This window comes from Lotus japonicus, chromosome 4, assembly GCF_012489685.1.
Source record: "Lotus japonicus ecotype B-129 chromosome 4, LjGifu_v1.2".
Taxonomy (NCBI): Eukaryota; Viridiplantae; Streptophyta; class Magnoliopsida; order Fabales; family Fabaceae; genus Lotus; species Lotus japonicus.
Window position 1 is genome coordinate 67,315,824 of NC_080044.1, and position 20,365 is coordinate 67,336,188.

A 20,365-nucleotide genomic window follows, 5' to 3' on the forward strand; every position below is an offset into this window, starting at 1 on the left:
CTTCGTTGTGGACATAGCTATTGTCCAATTGCCTGAAGAGTGGTGAGGTGAGCCTCTTTATCCACCATACATAAGTCAAAGGTGTTTGAAGTTATATTTTTGAAAGAAAACTTTTAAAAATATTTTTTAAAATTTTAAAGGTTAACCTTCAAATGTGTTGATTAATTGAGACAAGGTTATTCTAAATATAATTAAGGTTCAAGCTCTTCCACTAAACTTTTTAGAAAATATCTTATACAATGAATTTTATTTAAACTTTTTATTCAATTATACTATATAACATTAAACAGTTATAATTCATTCGCATTTTTTTTTTTCTTCTTATCTTTCTTCCCTCCATCTTTTCCATTTATAGTGGAGCGTGAATAAAACATTATGCTAAGTTAAAATATGTATATTAAATATAAGTCTTATGGTTTTCCAACCGTTATATAGTAGCATCGCCTAAGTTGTTGATTAAAGGTTCGAATGAGAAGTAATTTTTTATTACCATAACATAATAAATTTTAAACATTCATATATATAGATTAATTTCATTTTATATATATATATATATATATATGAATATATGTGTGCAGTGCTAATAAAAATATTTTAGTTTATGTATTTAAATCTTATTTTGTCCCCCAAACATTTTCTCCAAGTTGTTCAGCCATTTAACTCCACTCTTTTTCTAAGTCATGAATACCAAATACATTGATTTAAATAGACTTAATTTAAACTTGTATGTCAATTTTATGCATAATCATATAAATATTTTGTTTGTTATATCAGTTAATCACTCCTTAATGACAGTGACTGCACATTCAGGTGGAAACCCATCAGGGAAGCGCTTGGAGTCAGCACAGTAGTCATAGATCATGTGATTCCTCACCACCCACTTGAGCTTCTCCACTTCTTTGGGATCCAACACTTGTGTCATCCATGTTGCATCAGAAGAATTAACTGCGCAAGGAGATGCACCTGAAGACCAAACACAAGCATTGGCACTGAAGTTCCTATAAGATGCAGTGAATGGAGCTTCTGTCCAATTTGTCTTCACCGAACCACCCCTCGTAGCCCAACCCTCGCCGTCCCAGAGGCTACCATGTATCCTCATCGGTTCCTTCGTCGGAAAAGGGATGTCAATTGACACAGAGTTCTTGTACTCTCTGATGGGAATGTCATCCACATAGAAACTATAGAGAAATAAAGCAGCAACAAATTAATTAATGTTGTTACTTGTAAATAAAGGTTTTTTGTGTGGCTATTGTATACTAATTAATTAAACACTAGCTTGTGCATACATGATGAATTGGGGATTCCAGAGAATGGAATAGGTGTGAAAATCTGCAGTGGGGTCAAACCAGAGGTAGAATTGCTGCTCTCTGTTCCCATTTCCTTGTGTGTAGATATTGGTGTGAAGAATGTAAGGGTCACCACTTAGATTCCCCAGGAACTCAAAGTCAATCTCTTCCCAGCTTGTTGATCCTTGTGAGCGTAACTGCGTATGCATGCAGCAGTGTGCATCATAATTAACAATTTAAATAGAAAATACTACATTAATAGGTGCATAATTAATAGTTGAAAAACACCGGTGGCCCAGTAATATTTTGACATATGCCCTTGAAAATTTCAGCTTATAGCACTAATGAGGTACTTAAATTCTAGAGTGATTTTTCCTCATATTTATTTGGAGTGATTTAGAAAATCCATGGAAAAAATAAAATGTGTACTAATGCATTGCTTACATAGTATGTGGTGACTGTGCCTGCGGAATTTCCTGGGACAAGCTTCAGCTGCATATGAAACTTTCCAAAAAGGTACTCATTTTTAGACTGAAAGCCAGAGCCGGAGGCTCTGTCTAGAGACAAAGTAAGGAGCTGGCCAGAGTTTAGCATTTGGGCCTGGTCATTACCCCAATTGATTTCAATATTTTGATCAAGATCACCAGCATGAGCGCACAAATGGAGGCTAAACAAGAATATTACCAGAAGGGATATGTGAGTTTTAGAGCAAGAGGAGGGCATGTTGTTTTTATGTTAATGGTGAGTGTGGAGGATACACATAAAAGAGAGGAAGGAGGTTCTTGAGAGTGAAACAATGGGCATCTCTACCAAGTTAATGCAAAAAAATATAAGAAACAAAATTCAGTGAGATGACACGAGATGGTGTTGCTGAAGTGAGCATTTTGACCATTAGTTGGCTTCACCTTTGAGCTAGCGTTACTAACTTAAATTTTAAAGTTGGTTTGTTGTAGGGCATTCAAGTGTATGCCCAAGTGTAGTACTAAAGCAAAAGAAAATAAAAGCACTGCATTTATTTCAGGTAGCAGGTAGGAGTGTTTTGGGATTCAGTGTTTGATTCATTTCACCTTCAATTTCTTTTTCCATCTCATTTTTACTTTTTTTTTTGCATCGAAAGAGTAACAAGACAACAACAAGGTTAAGGGATTGCTAGAGAGTCACTCAACAAGATGACATCTAGCTCTGGAAAGGGGATGTCTACAGCATAAACCCCCAACGAATGCGAAGAAGAAGCATGTTTCGCAAGACAATCAGCTGTCTTATTTTGATCTCTGCTAATCCAGGCAAGTCTCGTTCGCCAACCTCTATTTAAGAGATCACGAATCACCGGCAGCAGCAGCAGCCCATGGACGTGGAAGCGGCAGCTACTGGAATTCGACAGGAACCTCACCAGATCAGCGCTGTCAACTTCACATAAGACGTTCCTGAGGCCTGAGTTCCACGCCATGATCAGCCTTTTGCGAAGAGTTGTAGCTTCGGCCACGAAAGGATCTCCACCCAAACTGGTACAAAGGAAGTCGCGAATCCAATTCCCTGCACTGTCTCTAATTAAACCTCCCCCACCCATAATGTTTTCGAGTTCACGGAAGCTTCCATCAGAGTTTAGTTTCATATAGCCCTCCGGAGGAGATCGCCATCTCATTTTTACTCACATTTCATTCCTATTTAATATTTTATTGAGTTATTTCTCTCCCTTCTCTTTCTATATCTTACATATGGATGTTCGATACATATGTGAATAAAATATTATTTGCTTCGAAAGATATGCTCTTCATACACCTGAACCGGCATGAATAACATCTAAACAAATAGAAGCGGGACGGAGGGCAATGTCACAAAATGTGCGCCGAGGTGGACAAATATAGGTACACATATTTATTTTATCATGCTGAATAATGAATTTAGATTCAATCTAGGCGAATCTAAAAGGTTTGGATTGAAATGGATTTAGTTTTCTTTAAAATTGTAACATTATTCTTAAAAATATGTAATATGTAATAAATATAACAACAAATAACTTATAGCATCACAATATCATTCATAAATTATGACATATAGTAATATTTTTAAAAATTGTGATTGTATTTCATTTTTTCAAGGGAAGCTCAACATAGATATTAATTAGTGAGAGCTGAGTCTATGAGAGCATACTCAATACATGAAATAGTGAATCACTCCACCATATATTTGAAGGAAAAATAAAAACATTGGAAGACAGAGTATAGCCACAAAATTGGCATGTCTCCTAACATGGCAGAAAATTAGTATAAGGAAAACAGTGAGTAGTCTCTTGCAATCTCTAATGACAGGCTCAATCTCATAAGGGCATGCTCCATTTTCTATAGCCTTAGATATAACAATCTCTGAATCACCTTCCACCATAATGCAACTGATCCCCATCTCGTGAGTCGTATGAAGGCTCCTTCTCATCGCTACAGCTTCCGCACTAAAGGGTCAAGTGTCTCCATATGGGTAGCTGCCACGAGGAGTTAACCTAAGTTGGATCTTACCACTAAGCCAAGCCAGATATTCTTCTTTCCTGTCCAACCAGCATCTAGAGTTAGCTTAACTGGTCCCTGTGGCGATGATTGCCATCTCTTCGGATCGTCGTTCTTTCGATGACCACTATCTGGTTTCTATAGAGGAGATAAATCGCTTTACATTAACCAATAAATAACTAGTTTAGTAGTAAACAAACTAAATCCTCATAAAGATGAGAGTACAAATTCAACATATGTTTAAAATGACATGCTACTGTTTCTCAAATGAGTTGCGCTCAAAAGGAGAAAAAATAAATTTACATTACCTATTAGTTATTAGAGAGTTTGGAAATAGTTATTCCACTCTCCATCTAAAAAACATTATGAAATATCTTATAAACTTAAAATGAAGAACAGAACTTAAAATGAAGAACAGAGTGTTCTGTTGTGATCATGAAATATCCATAATTAAAAGGAGTTAACAAGTACAATTTGAATGATTAATCCAATTTCACATCAAATAATTAAATTGGCAAGAAAATATTCAAGAGAATTGACTTCAAGTAACCGCCTTATTGTAATCAAGGTTAGAGTGAGACGAGACAATTAGTCTTATTTTAAAAAAAGATTCACGGATCTGCATTACTTAGAGATAAATATACTACGTCTATACTATCCTTCTAGAGTTATCCACCTGTGGTAAAAGGATAAGATTTGTCTACATAAGAGCGGTGACATTTCTAGTCAAGGTTATAACCTCATGATTCTCATTACATCAAAGAAGAATTTCAACTTTTCTACTTCTAACATGTCGTGGCAGAAGTTAAAAGATGGAGTAAATGGAAATATGATAATACAATTTCTAGAATTCACATGAATCATAAATGTCAGAGGAACAATATCTGAGTGCATGTTTGGACATACTCTAAATCAATATTATGGTTAAATAGAAGTAAAAGTTACTTTTAGTCTTTTATTTACCATGATTTTGGGTAGTTTTCTCCAAAATGTACTGACTTGGCAAGCCAAGAAAGTGCTGTGGAAGATACCAGATTGTACTTAGTAGATGTTTATATGTTCAAGTTCTAGCACTTTGGATTACCCCACGAATCAACAATACCACACGCTTGCAAGAGCCAAACCACAGTTTGGTTACAGAGAACAAACCTAGGAAGTCACAACTCACAAGTCACAACCACTGCACCGAATGTGTGGGCAATTAAGATAATGCCTTCCCTGACAAGCACCACTTAAAAAGTTGAAACTATATATGATCATTAATTATGCAAATGAAACTCAATTGCTGTCCAGTTGTTCAGTTCCAACTTCACCCCACCAACCAACTTTTCATTACTCAAAAACAACATTCCCAAAGAACCTCAGAGACCACTATAAATTGGAACACAAGCAATTTGCTTTCCCATCACTTTTTGAACAAAATAACAATTTTGTCTTGCACACACAAAACCTCTTCACTAGACACTGTTACATAACACTTTGTCCAATGGCATATTTATTTTGTGCACCTTGTGGCAATGCACTGTTTCCATTTGTTTTGGTGTTTCTGTTTCTAATCTCCACGCCTTCCATGGTAGCCATTGCTGGCAACCTCTACCAAGATGTGGATGTCACTTGGGGAGATGGCAGAGGCAAGATTCTGAGCAATGGTCAGCTTCTTACTCTGTCTCTTGACAGTGCCTCTGGCTCTGGCTTTCAGTCAAAGAATCAGTATCTCTATGGCAAAATTGACATGCAAATCAAACTTGTCCCTGGAAATTCTGCTGGCACAGTCACTGCTTATTACGTGAGTAATCCCTTGATTTGATTAAATAAACCATCTATAAGAACTTCCAAATAACATTTATTTTGCTTAGCATACTCTCTTTCTTATACACAATAACACAAATCCATGGCATGCATAAATGCTTATTCATAGAACTTCACTCTAATATATAATTTCTACTACCTCATGCAGTTACGTTCAGAAGGGTCATCCTGGGATGAGATAGATTTTGAGTTCCTGGGGAATCTGAGTGGTGATCCTTACATAGTTCATACCAATGTGTACACTCAAGGCAAGGGTGACAGAGAGCAGCAATTTTACCTCTGGTTTGATCCAACTGCACATTTTCACACATATTCCTTTCTCTGGAATCCTGCACATGTTGTGTGAGTTAATAAAATCCAGAAAAGATGCAATCTCTGATCTTTTACTCATTGATTAAGTAGACTAACATTGATTCATTCAATTTTAATTTTCAGGTTTTATGTTGATGGAAGACCAATTAGGGAGTACAGGAACTTGGAGAGTTTTGGTATTCCTTACCCAAAGAACCAGCCAATGAGATTGTATTCCAGTCTATGGAACGCTGATGATTGGGCAACAAGAGGAGGAGCAGTGAAGACAGATTGGAGTCAAGCTCCATTCACTGCTTCATTCCAGAACTTCAGAGCAAATGGTTGTGTTTGGTCCAATGGGGTTTCTTCATGCAAGTCTAATAGCACTTCTCATAATGCTTGGTTATCACAACAGCTTGATTCACATAACCAGAAGAGATTGAAATGGGTGCAGATGAATTATATGATTTACAATTACTGCACTGATGTTAAGAGATTCCCTCAGGGTTTCCCTATGGAATGCACAGTCCGCACCAAGTCATAAATATTAAGAACTTAGTTCATAGTATATAGTATGCCCCATCTTATAATCATTTGTCATTCTTTCTGCAATTTAATTTGAAGAGGTCACTGTTATGTAAAAATGATGTTAATTAATTAAAAAAAAGAATAAAGTGGGATACTCTTTTGCTATAAAGCTAGTGAATCATGCTGTTGTTCATGTCATTCTAGGCATGGATTGTAAATACTTTGGACAAGTTTCACAGACAGTGACAAAGATAAACTCACTACTTAATTTCTACATTGCAACTTCCAAGGAAAGCTGACAAAACAAACCACTGCTCTCCTTTTTTGCTGAATTGGTTTGTATGTGCATACTAAGAAAGTAATAAACACCAAAGATATGCACTAGCCCCAAAAGGCAAAGCCATTAGCCCATCAGCCCATGTTACTCTGCTGAAATATGAGTAGTGCACAACTGATTATTTGAGTTGGAAATTGTAAGTCCGGTTTATTTTATGGTCATAGGATGCTACCCCTACATAAATCTGCACTATAGTCCAAGAACTCTCCATGTGTGTTTTAATAAAAGTTCAGTGCAATAAAAACATATTTTTATCTCAACTTGTTAGAAAAATGATGTTCACTTTAAAATTGAGCTCTTGTTCTCCCTCTTTGTTTTCACTTTCTCTTCCTAGCTTTTTGCTAAACTTAGGATTCTGTCATTGATTAAACTCAAATAAGGCTTTATCCAGCCTCCACCATTTGTTCGGTAGTGTATTGATATACCACTTGTAACTTGCAATTCAATAGAGCATCGATATACCACTTGTAACTTTTAAACATAAAATCTGTGGTCATGTGAAATACAATTTGTAACCTTAAATAGATACTCGAAAATTAGTTGTTAAACAGCTATGAATTCACTATTCTTGCATCAATTTGGCACAAATGTGCACTAGTAGTACATACGAGTTGGATTGGAGAATTTGTTATAAAAAAAAATCTGGACTAACTAAAATGGTTTGAGTTGTTTTGGATGAATTTTATGTGTTTTTACCTTCGAATATCAACCAAATCATGGGCTAATCGGATATCTATTAAAATATTATTAAATTTAGAATATAAAAAATGAACAAATTATTAAAAATATCAAAAAACATCTAAAATACTCCATAAGTATGGGTTAAAAGCCCACATTGTGTGCCAACAATGTCAGTGTAACATGCAGTGTTTTAAAACTCGGCTCGGTCATCGACTCGGTCGAGATACTGAGTCAATGAGTCACTGATCGGACCAGTGGGTCAATGGCGGACTGCTTAACTCGGTGTATATTTAAAAATTTAAATATTAATAACACAGCTCATATAACTTCACATTTTTTATATTTTTCAGTGATGTAATTATATTTATAATTAATAATGTGTGTTTATTGCCAATTAACAGCATGTGGCATAGTGGGAAGGTAATATTTTAATATCCTTCATGTCCTATGTTCGATTCCACCTGGTTCTAATTTTTTTTCCCTTGTGTGCTGCAGTAGTTGACCCAGTCGGTTCAACCGCCCGAGTTTGGCCAGTCCGACCCGAGTTTGATCGGTTTATTCCGAGTTTGACCGGTTTGATGACACAACCGATCTGAACCTGCGATCGGACCGGACTTAGGACCGAGTTCCGATCGAACCGGGTTCGAGTTTTAAAACTATGGTAGAATGGCAACGAATAAGGAAGGAGTAGAAGGAACGTAAATGACAAAATTTCTAGAGACTAGGGTTTTGGCAAATTTTCACTAGAGGAACGTTGTAGTAGCTTCGTATAGATGATTTGCAAGATGCTTTGCACCAACTATATCATTACCGCCACCATTGCTTAAGCAAACACCTATACCATCAATATCATTATCGCCCTTCACCACCTCCATTGTAATTGTCACCACCACGACCACTGTCACCACCAATTAAGTAACCCCCAGTCCCCCACTACAACTTTCACCTATGGCAGCACCACCACCCTCGACCATCACTGTCACTGTCGTCACCTCCTCCTCCATAGCCACCACCACTGTCGATCGTCTCCACTAGAACCACCATCATATATAACAACCACCTTGAAGCAACCATCTCTACCATCATTGTTGCAACTGCTATTAGGTAATAGCGACCTCCACCACCAGTACTACTTACCCTCCATCATAGTGTCGTTGCGACTACGTACCAACTGTCGTTTATATGCAAACTAACAAATAACTTTTAAATTAAAAGAAACTTTTAAGTTATAAAAAATAAAAATTAACAACAACTTTTACTTTTTTATGAAACACTTATTTTAAGTATTTACTTGAGAGTACTCTTAAATCATAAAAAAGTCAGGTCAAACAGTACCTAATTATACTTTTGCAAAATGAAAATTGAGTTGTATTGAAAAAATTGAGTTGTGCTCACTTAATTATTAAATTTATATTATATTAATTTAAAAGTTAAAATATAGATTATCTTAATTATCACAATCACTATAAATTTTCATGTAAGCAAATGAAAGTCAACTCAGCAAAACCCGTTAACTTTGATAGAAAGTCAATACGGAACAATAACTGCTTAATTAAAAATATAGGGGCTAAAGTTACCAAAATAATATTAGGGGGACCAAACTTAAGAAAGCGTTAGGGGATTAAAAGTACAATTATGTTATTTTTCTTTATTGGAACATGTTTTACAAAAAAAAATTGAGAAAATGGTATGTGCACTGACAGTGCAAACTTTTTTTATATATGCACTCAATTGATTTTCGCCACATTAGCAATTTATTAATATAAAATTAATAAGATTTGTAACCAGTACTTAATCCTATGTGACATAATATGTCAAAAAATAATCCTATGTGACATAATGTGATTGAACGCCAGTGTAAAACTTTTTTACACACGGTGCATATTTATTAATCTAAAAAAAATCGAATTTTATCATTTTTATATTGGAATTGGTCTTAAATTCACTCATTTCAAATATTATTCTCCAATATATATGTTCTGAACAATGCAAGCCACTTCACGAATGATCTTGAGCACAAAGTGGATAGCTCTTGTCACTTTCACTTCGTTTTTTCATAATTAAGTTGAGCGTACTTGCGGCAGGTTGCGAAAAAATGTGCTGTGCATGGACAGCCAATTAAATTGAAAACACGAGCTAAGGATGTATGTATCCGCAAGGTCGCAACAATCTATTTATGATTTTATGAAGACATTGAAATGGTCATAAATGTATAAGACATTTTTCTGATCGTCTCCCGTGCATACCCGTAAATTTGCTCAGCTTCAAAACAAGTTAATGGAATATTTGATGTTTGTAAATTGTAAGATCCGTTAGGCCAAACAAAGGCTCAAACGAAAGCTGGACTTACTCAAGCGGAACCTCAGAGGCCGTCTTTCTGGACTTGTGCTTCTGAGTCTCAGATGCTCATGACCCATAGTCAAATAACTATCGGTTCTGATATCACGGTTGGGACAAATAAATGACCAAACAAAGGAGATGGTTTTAAAATTTGGGGGTATAACTCCACATTGAACTTTAAAGAGCAAAACATGAATGGACCAGACACACATTTTTCACCAAAATCTTAAGACATCGGATTTATGGATCCTCACACTCGTAAACTGCTCAAAGTTATTTTTATCTTCCAATGTGAGACTTACTCATACTTGATATCACAACAATCTACAACTATATGATTATTAGGATTTTGGTTTTGTTTATATTTGATTAGTTTTGACGTTAACTAGAGATGTAACTAATATAGTCTTATACTCCTAAAGATGTACTCCCTTCGTTCCTAAATAACTGACACTATTTCTAGCTAAATTTTGTTCCTAATTATCTGCCACTTTACAAAGTTCAAGAGATCATTAATTATACTTTACCAATTGAACATTTCATTAATTGGTGGTAGAAAAGCTGAAAAGTTAGAATTAATATGAGAGATAAAGGGTATAGTAGGAAGTTAGATTGTAATTTTAATAAAACAAGAACATTAATTGCTATTTCTTAATACTTGTGCAACAACCTTAAAGTGTCAGTTATTTAGGAACGGATGGAGTAACTAGTACTCCCTATGTTCCTCATTAACTGTCCACTTTGAAGGAAAAAAAATTGTTCTTATATATTTGTCCACTTAGAGTTTCAAAAGAGCATTAAATGATGTTTTTCCAAGAAATACCCTTGCAGGAACAATAAATGAGAAAATATAATATACATTTTAAAAGGTGAAATAGGAAATTAAATAATACTTTTATGAAAAGTAACAAAATTAATTGCACTCTTTAATATGTGTGTTTCTTCTCTTCCTGAACAGTTAAATAGGAACAGAGGGAGTATTTGAGTTGACTCGGTCCTCCTAAATTTCAAAACTTTGAATTAGTTAGGTGTTAAGTGTTGTACACTTCACATAAATGACATAGAAAAGACAAACGGATAATAATCTAAATCTATAAGGGAAAGTATTTGGTACACACTCTAGTGTTTACCCCCAAACCAACAGGAATACAGGACAGGAAGAGTACATAAATAATAAATGAGAAGAAAAATAATGTTTGTTACGAAAATAAAACCCATGAATGATTTTTAAGAAAATATGAAATAAAAACTTCTTGCATTTTGTTAAGTTTTCTCTTTGTAATATATAGCAACACTCAATAGAAAAAGAAAAAAAATTGTGTTAATCAAAGTATCCATAAAGTCGTGAGGCGCCGGACAAAAATGTAGGAGGTTGGTTAATAAGCTTTTTCATTTATAAAATTTGAGAATCGAACATCAACCATTTACTTAAATCATGAAATAATGAACCACTACATCAACTCATTATTATATACTGTCATGTTTAAATATTGAAATTAACTCATTTCTGCATACATTTACAATTTTTTTACATAGCACACTAGAAAGAGAGTCCCCATTTGTTTAAATATAAAGAATGTATGGGATATTTTAACTATATTCCCTTATTTGATTATAAATTGAAAAATGTGAGGAGGTTTGTTCCCTAATTAGAATCAAAAATTATAAATGAAATAGAAATAAAACAACTATGAAGGAATTGTATTCCTTGCTTTCCATTGATAAACAACTGAGTATTTATATACAAAAGTCCTAGACTAATAGGTAACTAGGAAACAAATCGAAGCTAGATTACATGCGTAATTACATTATAATAAATCAAAAATAAAATATTCTAATATTATATTCTAACAAAAATAGAAATCAAAATACCTACTCTCCAACTTTCTCCTCCTTTTAAAGTGGGGGATAATGTGCCTCCATCCCCACCCATTCCGATCCTTCAAATCAAACAATGCATAAATGAAGTATGGGCACGGTTGTGGGGGCAAAAGGTTTCAATTTTATTAGTTCCACGACTTTTCAATGCAAGTAGGGAATCATACAAGTTGTAAAACTGAAGAAAACAATTAATGAAAAGAAAAACTTGCTCATAAGTATTCTTTAAGATATTAGTTAGAAAATAAATAAAAAACTTCATTGAAAAATATCACATTTAATACATTCAAAATTTAAAATTGATAAGTCTTTGAATAATCATTTGTTCACACCAGGGCCGTGTAAAGCTTTACAATACTTAGGCAATTGCCTAAGGCCCCAATTTTTTTTTTTTTACCTATATAGTATATTTTATTGAGACTTGAAAAAGATAACGGAATAGTGGAAAACTCATGTATCTTAACTGCAATATGGGCAATGAAATGTTGGAACTCGAAATGAAATTGTGGGAAGTGTAACTTTAACAATTATTAGTAATAGTGTTTTAAATTATCAAATTTACATTTTTCAAAAAACTAATAAGTAAAATACCCGTTATTTTTACATTTGAAAATTTAAAATTATTTGTGTTTACTTGTAATCGTTAGTTTTTTTCTACTTATATATTTGTAGTTTCACTCATTGTTTTTTCTCTAAAAAAATCAATTGTTTCTATCTTGACGTGAATTATCAAATAAGGTACTTGATATTAAATTGTTATAAAATCTCTCAATGTTTCATTCCTTACGTTTCAAGTTCTATTAAAACTTTAGATTCTTTTCGAAATGTATATATTCTCTATCAAATGTTATTGTCGATTCTCGTAACGATTTCTACTGCTAAAATAAGTTTTTCAAAATTAATATTGGTTAAATCAGCAATATTGTTATAAGTTAGATTGAATAATTAACTATCTTATTTATGTTGAAGCGAAATGTTAGAAATATTTATTATAAAACTCTAATAAATGATTTCGCAGCTCTGAAAATCTAGAAGATTATTAATATAAAAATTAATAATTTATATGATACGTTAAACCTTTTCAAAATTCTTGCCAAAATAAAATAAATTTGATATTTTCGCCTTAGGCCCCAAATTATCTAGACACTGCCCTGGTTCACACCTCATTTTTTAGGTGTGAAGAGGTGGAGAAAGGAAAAAAGAGAAGGAAAAAAAAAAGAGAATAAAAGTAAATATGTGATAGATATGATTTGATTAATAAAGAAGAGAGAAATATATAGAAAATGAATGTAAAAAATGGATGAAGGTGTGTATGAATCATAACTCTTATACTTTTCACTACACATATTTAGTTCGGTTATCCAAAAACAAATACATAAAAAATGAAATTAAGATTGAATTGGGAAAAATTAAAAATTATTACTCATGATTAATATATAAGCACACTGCAGGATTTTTCTCCCAGGAAATTATTCCTGGTTTTGTAATTCCATCAGTCCAGTCCAGACAATACCGCTTTTAATTTAAATTTCTGATACAGGGAGAATAGTAGTCTTTCCGACTACATTGGATAATCCTATCTTTATCAATCTGTGGAAGGCGTATGCGCCCTCAAGTGCAGTGGCATTAGGTTGGCGGGTATTGTTGAACAGGATTCAAACGAAGGAGAATTTGACTCGGAGACATATACTAATAGCTAATCCGTCATGTCCATGGTGTGGATCTGCGAATGAGACTACCTCACACTTATTGTTTTCCTGTTTGTTTGCCTGGGAGGTCTGGAGTATGATCTTCAACTGGATGAGAATATGTTCTGTTTTATCTGAGGAACCTGCTAGTCATTTTGCTCAATTTGTGGATTGTTTCTATGCAGTAAACAGGAGGGATCTCTCTTCTATTTGGCTAGCCACTGTAAGTGTGTTATGGAATAGTAGGAATGCTGCTATTTTTAGAGAAGAACAAGCGGTGATATCTGTCATATTGGAAAAGATAAAATTCAAGTCCTGGTGTTGGCTAAAGGCTAGAAGGAGAAATTTCCAATATTCACTTTTTGAGTGGACATATGAGCCTTTGTGTTGTATTGGTAATTAATATTGTGGGATATCTGATATTATTCTGTGTTAGAGGAATGTTGCCACATATGGAGGAGAATATATATTGCTCAGAGTTATTTGTTTGTGGGTTTACTAAGTTTGTTTTCGCAGCAGGTGGAAACTACTTGAGAGCTTGATGTTGTTGGTGGTATATATATGGATTTGTTCCTACTGCTTGGCTGGTGTGGGATTGGTAATTGGGCTGGGGTTAATTTGATCCTTTGTAAGCCCCCTTGGAAAATTCATCTCGGCTTTATAAAGAGGTACTCTTTTTCCTTACTAGGTTTTCCCAAGGGGGTTTTCTCCTAGTAAGGTTTTAATGAGGCCTTTTTTATAAAGCCTTTTTCAATTGGGGTATTGGGTGGGTTAGTTTTGGATGTAGTAGGTTGCTTTGTATTGTTTTCGTTTCAGTCTTTTTCCCTTCATTCTTCCTTACTTGTATTGGGATTGAAGTACCCCTTGTACTTCTTTTCAATATAATTCATATTGCTTATCAAAAAAAAAAATAGTCTTTCCGAGGCACTTGCACAAAATGTTTATGACACAATAGTGAGTTTAGTAAATGCCAAAGGATAACAACACACTTTTATTCCTTAATACGTGTCACTTTAAAATTGTGAGATACATATTAATGAATAGTATTTAATGTTCTTGTTTCACTAAAATTACAACCTAACTTTCTAATACTCCTTCCGTTCCTATATATAAATCACAAATAATTTATTCTCTTAGATTAAGAAAAGTAGTTACCAGTAATAAATTTGTAAAGAAAATGATTTACTTTCCTAGATTACCCTTATTTACTTTTCTATGATTTTCTCTCTCCAAGTTAATACTTCTAAAGTTTATCATCTCTTTCATATTAAATATGAGGGTGAACTTGGAAAAAATTATTTAATGCTTCCTAGATATTAGAAAGTGACTTATATTTTGTAACAAATTTTTTTAAAAAAATGTGACTTATAATAGGGAACGGAGGGAGTACATCTTTTATTTTTCTTATTAATTCTGACTCTTTAATTATTTATACATTAATTTAAGGGTATACTCCCTCCGTTCCAGAAAGTTTGTTGTTTTACATCATTTTTCAATATCCCAAAATGTTTGTTGTTTTAGAAAACCAATGCATTTTTTGCTAATTTTTTCCACCTATACCCTCATTTAATACATTTTCTCTCACTTATCACCTTTCATTTTAATCAACTACAACTCTTCTCTATTAATTACATTCTTCTTTATCTAAGTATACTTTAATAGTTGCACATCATACTAGTAAAATTAAATAAGGGCAATCTAGTCAAATTATACTATCAATAATTGTTTTCTTACTATTTGTGCTACAACCTTAAACTACAAGCTTTCTGTAATGGAGGGAGTAATTTATAAAACATAATTAATACTCTCTTAAGATTGTAAGAGTGACAAAAAATAGGAAAAAAAAATCAAAATAGTGAAAAATATAAGACTAGAGGGAGTTTCACTTTTAATTTGACAAGAGTAAGATCTATAAGAATTTTAACCAATCAAAGAGAATGTCAAAGAGAGAGTGTTATTGTCACTTCCGTTACTTCTTTCGTTCCAGAAATATTATTGTTTCATATTGTGGCACAAAGAGTAGTACATATATTGTTACTAAAATACCTTTATTTAATTTTAGGCTTAAATGCATTTTGTGCCCCTGATGTTTCATGGGCGTGCAAATGACACCCTTTATCTAATTTTGTCAACGTTTGTGCCCTCCATGAAACAAAAAAGTGTAGCGTTTACCCTTCTGGTAGTTCAACGTTAGTAAACTACCGGTGGGGCTGACGTGGATTTAATTTCTCTTTTTTTTTTGCCACGTGGATTTTAATAACTTAATAACAAAAAAAAAGAAAAGGGAACCCTAAATCCCCAATTTGGGGATAAATCCCCAAATTAGAAACACAGAGGAGGAAGAATCGAGGAACAAAGAACACGAGCAAGAGAGCTCAACAAATCGCGAAAGGGAAAGGGAGAAGGCTAACGGCTCGCGACGAAGAAGTGGCATACATGGGTGGGGAAAGCCATTTCTCTGGAGGGAGCTCTTTTTCCAGTGGCTACGGTCGAAGGAGGAACGTTGTTTTGTGCAAGTGTGGAGAAGTTGCCCCGGTTGTGACTACTTGGACGAACGAGAACGGAAATATTGGTAGGCGGTTCTATGGATGTGGCAGGTTTAAGGTAATGTTTTGGATTATTTGTTGAAGGTTGATTAATTGTTGTGAATGTGGTTATGCTTGAACTAAAATTTTTGGGCAAATTTATTTATTCTCAGGAACAGAAAAGGAGGCAGTGTGATTTCTTCCAGTGGTATGATGAGTTGGAGGGTAACCCGCGTGACAAGAAAATAATTGCAGGCTTGTTGCGTAGAGTAGATGAGATGAAGAAGAACCAAGCAATATTGATTAAGTGTTGTGTTCTGGGATGGTCTGTAGTTGTGTTCCTGTTGATTGTATGTGCAATTCTAATGGTGAAAATGATGAAGTAGAATTAGAGTGAGAGGATGATGTAGTAGAAGTAGGAGAGGATGTTGGGTTTATTTGTGCTGTGTGTGCCATTAGTGCCTATGTAGTGTGTGTGCCATTAGTGCATATGTATGGAACTTGAAATGGATAAATGAAACTTGAGTAATTTGTCATCAAATTTTTGTTGTTTGAAATGATGTCTGCAAGCACAATGTTCTACCTAGGCTATCTACTATTTTCAGTTGTCATATGAAAATTCAAAATGGATAATTAACATAACACAGTGGCTAACATAATCATAGATACCAAACTCAATGGATAATGTCATACAAAACCAAATATGGACAACATCCCTTGCAAATTACAATAGATAAAGTCATACATTAACTAAAGGCTTAAATAAGTTCATTACATAACCGGAAAACACCAAGACTAAAGTTCCACACAAAATGACACCAACACAAAACAACATAATCAAGGCTCATAATCAACTAGTGCCCTTTTGAGTTCCAACTACAGCTCTTGGTCTCTTTCTTCTTCTTGTGGTTGCACCAGAAGGAGGTAGTGTAGCTGTTATTGTGCTGCCATGACCTGATAAGGGCTGTGAAGCTGGCAGAGAAGATGGTTGGGAAGCTGGTTGGGAAGCTGGCTGGGAGGCTGGTTGGGAAGCTGGTTGGGAAGCTGGCTGTGGAGCAGTTTGGGTTGTAGCTGCTTCAGGAGCCTTCCTCTTTCTTTTTGCAGCAGGTTTGTACTTTGGTTTCTGAGGCCCTCTTCCATCAGGGGCAGCAGCAGATGCACTTCTTGTTCCAGGAATTGTTCCACTTCCAGAAGCCTGGCCAGGGTGGACCTTCTTTGGATTTTTCTGACAAATTAGAAGCAAATCATTCTCAGTCAATAATATTGCTATAGAGTTCTAGTATAAACTAAAAATTGCTTTAATTTTACCTTGTTGCCCCCCTTTTCTATGTCCCTGTCAGCACCAGTTTTACCTCCACATGTCCTCACATTATGCCCCCATTGTCCACATCTGGAGCACTTCACTTTTGTTTGATTTCTTGGAATCTTGTAAGGGTTTCTTGGTTCATCATTTTTCTTGTTCCTTAGTTTCTTTGGCCTCCCAGGTGCCCTCCTTACATATGGTGGTTGAATTGGTGGAAGATTGCTTTTAGTCCACAATTTTGGGCCATTGTTAGGTAAAATGATGTAAGAATATGTTGCTAGAAATGTATCCCTCCTGCAATATGCAAACACACAACTTAAGTGTAAATAAATGAGTACCCCATAATAGTGGTATGATCATGAATACTTACTTGTAGTAGTTGTGCACAAAGTTTTCAGGGTGGGTGCGATTATACCACATACAAGCAATTGCATGACAGCATGGGATACCTGTCAAGTCCCATTTTCTGCAAGCACAATGACTATCTTTGAGCTCCACACCATACTTTATAAATGGACCACTTGAAACCTCAAATTTAGAGTATTCTGTGTCCCAATTCCATTCAGGAGACCAACTTTCTGCTTCTCTCTTGTTATCCTCTAATTTTTGTTGAATCATAGGAGCTATATTCCCTCTATATTTCATCATTAAATGTCTTTGCTTCACAATCCTAGAGGTGATATAGCGCTTCAATCCTTCAACCAGTGAAATGATTGGCTTGTCTCTATGTTCTAGAATGGCCATGTTGAAAGCCTCACACATATTGTTCACTTGGAGGTCACACAGAGAATTAGTGCTGAAATGGGCCCTTGACCATTGCTTGGCAGGTATCTGACAGAGGTCCATCCATGCTTGTTCATTCATCTCCTTCAGCTTATCCATAGCCCTATCAAATTGTGGAACAGTGCAAGCTCTTGCAGCAGCCCACAAAGCACCTTTCATCTCCATTCCTGGGTATTTCTTCCTCCAGTTACCATACACATGTTTCACACAAACCCTATGCTCCACATCACCTGCCAATGACTGTAAAGTGGGAACTAGACCCTAAGTGTGAAAACAGTCAAGAAATTAGTTCATGTTTAGGATAAAAGTGAACAAAAAATTACATGCAACCTAAATTATAAATTACCTTCTGTTGATCTGAAATAAATGCCCATCTCTGTTGCTTTACCAGGTTCAGGTCTTCCAGCAATAAAGCTACAAACCATTCCCAAGAGTCTCTGGTCTCAGCTTCAACAATGGCAAATGCAATTAGGAACATCTGGTTGTTCCCATCTTTTCCAACAGCTGAAAGGAGCTGCCCTCCATACACACCTTTCAGAAAACAGCCATCCAGTCCAATCAGTGGCCTACAATGATGGGCAAATGCCAGCCTGCAAGCAGCAAAACAAACATACATCCTTTCAAAAACAGGACCATTTGCTCCAAGAGAGCTCTTGATGATGACTGTGCTGTGTGGGTTGCTTCTAAGAAGCTCATCAGCATAGCTCCTGAGATTTGTGTATTGGTCCCTTTCTGCCCCATCAATCATCTTCTTTGCAGTTGCCTTAACTCTGGAGGCTTGAAACCTGTTAAGGACAACACCTCATCTTATCTGCCCCTCAGCTATCACTGACTTGCATTTCAATCCAGGATTATGTCTTATAGTTGGAAGCAACTTCTTAGCAAGGATTTGTGGCCTGGCATGTCTATTCTTTGATGTCCTATAACATGTGTGTTCATCTACAAGACTCACAATCTGCCAGAAGTTATTCTGCTTATACTTGGACAGCCTGCAGTAGAAAGTGCACTCTCCCTCACACTTGACAACCACTCTCTTACTATCACTCTTCTCAATTATCACATTCTTCCTCCTCTGAAGAGCATACTCTCTGATGGCTGTCTTAAATACTTGAGATGAATTGAATTTCTGAAAAAACAGGTCATATTAATGGACATGAATGATAAGAACCTAAATCTCAGGAGCATATTAATGTATAAACAAGGGCTACAAACAATTAGAAGATCTGAAAAAATAAGTACATAAATTAGGTACCTGACCAACTTCAAATTTTACTTCTATGCCTTCTGGACCCAATTTGAATCTTGGGTACTTCTTCTGTGGTTGGTAATGCTCATCATCTGTGTCTGGTGGAGATTCTAACTCATCAGATGAACCATCTTCATTGTCAAAATCTACTTCATTGACAAATGCACCATCATCTTCCTCTGAGGTATTATCTGGATGCCTCTCATCTCCTTCAACCTCTAAAACTGTCCTCCAGTCCCACCTCTCATCAAAGTCACTGTCATCTAGACTCACATCACTCACTGAACTCTCAGATTCAGATTCACTTTGACTCTCACTCTCACTCACTGCACTCTCAACACCCCCCTTTTGCTCTTTCTTTTTGTCCTTCTTTTTACCCTTCTTCTTTTTCTTCTTTTTACCCTTATTCTTGTCCTCCTTTTTACTCTTATTCTTGTCCTTCTTTTTACCCTTCTTCTTTTCCTTCTTTTTACTCTTCTTTTTCTCCCCTTCCTTGTCTCCAGCAACTACCTCGTCTTCCTCAACAATAACTGCATCACCATCTTTATTACCCTGCCAACTGGCCTGTCCTGCATTAAATGCTTCACCCTCCTTATTACCCTCCCCACCAACAACACCTGTATCACCCTGTTTCTCCCTCTCAACACTACACTGTCCCACTTGTATTATGTCAACATCAATGTCTTCTCTATCTTTCTCCCCCTCAACAGTAGGTTGTCCCTCACACAAGACTTCACTATCTTTCTCCCCCTCAACAGTAGGCTGTGTAAATTCAAGTAATGGTGGAGGTTCAACAATCTCAGGCTCTTCCTCTACTATATGCTCAACATAGAAGTTGACAACATCATAGCCACTCACATCATTCAGAAAGGCACATACATCTCTATCATCTTTGAAAGGTTTACAACCTATCTCAAACCCAAGGCCAGGGTCTTTGTACCACACATTAAAGTTCAAATACCCTAAGCCTCTGACAACCTTGCCTACATCAATTGAATTAATCTCATCCATATCCCAGTTTGGTAGAGTAAGACAAACCCCATTTATATAATCTACCCTCGGTTCACACACAAATTTCCCACCATGCCACACATTAACTGTTGCAAATTGACTACTAGTAGGCCTGCAGTGAGGACAACATGCAATAGATTAAGAGAAAAGACTCTGGCATG

The 20,365-nt window shown here is 35.4% G+C and overlaps 3 protein-coding genes across 3 annotated transcripts; 2 read left to right on the forward strand and 1 right to left on the reverse strand.

Annotated features, from left to right (window-relative positions):
* Positions 1–657: 657 nt before the first annotated feature.
* On the reverse strand, positions 658–2,067 carry LOC130710939 (xyloglucan endotransglucosylase protein 7-like). The gene is made up of 3 exons (XM_057560338.1): positions 1,731–2,067; positions 1,287–1,483; positions 658–1,178 (listed from the first exon to the last, which is right to left on the reverse strand). Exons 1-3 carry the CDS (start codon positions 2,007–2,009, stop codon positions 779–781), a joined length of 876 nt encoding a protein of 291 aa, XP_057416321.1. The 5' UTR covers positions 2,010–2,067; the 3' UTR covers positions 658–778.
* Positions 2,068–5,148: 3,081 nt separating this feature from the next.
* On the forward strand, positions 5,149–6,917 carry LOC130710938 (xyloglucan endotransglucosylase/hydrolase protein 22-like). Its single transcript, XM_057560337.1, has 3 exons — positions 5,149–5,570; positions 5,742–5,935; positions 6,029–6,917. Exons 1-3 carry the CDS (start codon positions 5,271–5,273, stop codon positions 6,426–6,428), a joined length of 894 nt encoding a protein of 297 aa, XP_057416320.1. The 5' UTR covers positions 5,149–5,270; the 3' UTR covers positions 6,429–6,917.
* Positions 6,918–15,772: 8,855 nt separating this feature from the next.
* On the forward strand, positions 15,773–16,247 carry LOC130713208 (uncharacterized). The gene is made up of 2 exons (XM_057562996.1): positions 15,773–15,940; positions 16,035–16,247. Exons 1-2 carry the CDS (start codon positions 15,773–15,775, stop codon positions 16,245–16,247), a joined length of 381 nt encoding a protein of 126 aa, XP_057418979.1.
* Positions 16,248–20,365: the final 4,118 nt, after the last annotated feature.

What these genes read in the sequence shown, in the direction of transcription:
- LOC130713208 (XM_057562996.1), top strand. Translation starts at nt 15,773, where the DNA reads ATGGGTGGGGAAAGCCATTTCTCTGGAGGGAGCTCTTTTTCCAGTGGC. An exon ending in ATGGATGTGGCAGGTTTAAG is followed by an intron (nt 15,941 to 16,034) that starts GTAATGTTTTGG and finishes ATTTATTCTCAG; the next exon opens with GAACAGAAAAGGAGGCAGTG.
- LOC130710938 (XM_057560337.1), top strand. Translation starts at nt 5,271, where the DNA reads ATGGCATATTTATTTTGTGCACCTTGTGGCAATGCACTGTTTCCATTT. An exon ending in GCACAGTCACTGCTTATTAC is followed by an intron (nt 5,571 to 5,741) that starts GTGAGTAATCCC and finishes TACCTCATGCAG; the next exon opens with TTACGTTCAGAAGGGTCATC. An exon ending in TGGAATCCTGCACATGTTGT is followed by an intron (nt 5,936 to 6,028) that starts GTGAGTTAATAA and finishes TTTAATTTTCAG; the next exon opens with GTTTTATGTTGATGGAAGAC.
- LOC130710939 (XM_057560338.1), bottom strand. Translation starts at nt 2,009, where the DNA reads ATGCCCTCCTCTTGCTCTAAAACTCACATATCCCTTCTGGTAATATTC. An exon ending in GCACAGTCACCACATACTAT is followed by an intron (nt 1,484 to 1,730) that starts GTAAGCAATGCA and finishes ATGCATACGCAG; the next exon opens with TTACGCTCACAAGGATCAAC. An exon ending in TGGAATCCCCAATTCATCAT is followed by an intron (nt 1,179 to 1,286) that starts GTATGCACAAGC and finishes ATTTCTCTATAG; the next exon opens with TTTCTATGTGGATGACATTC.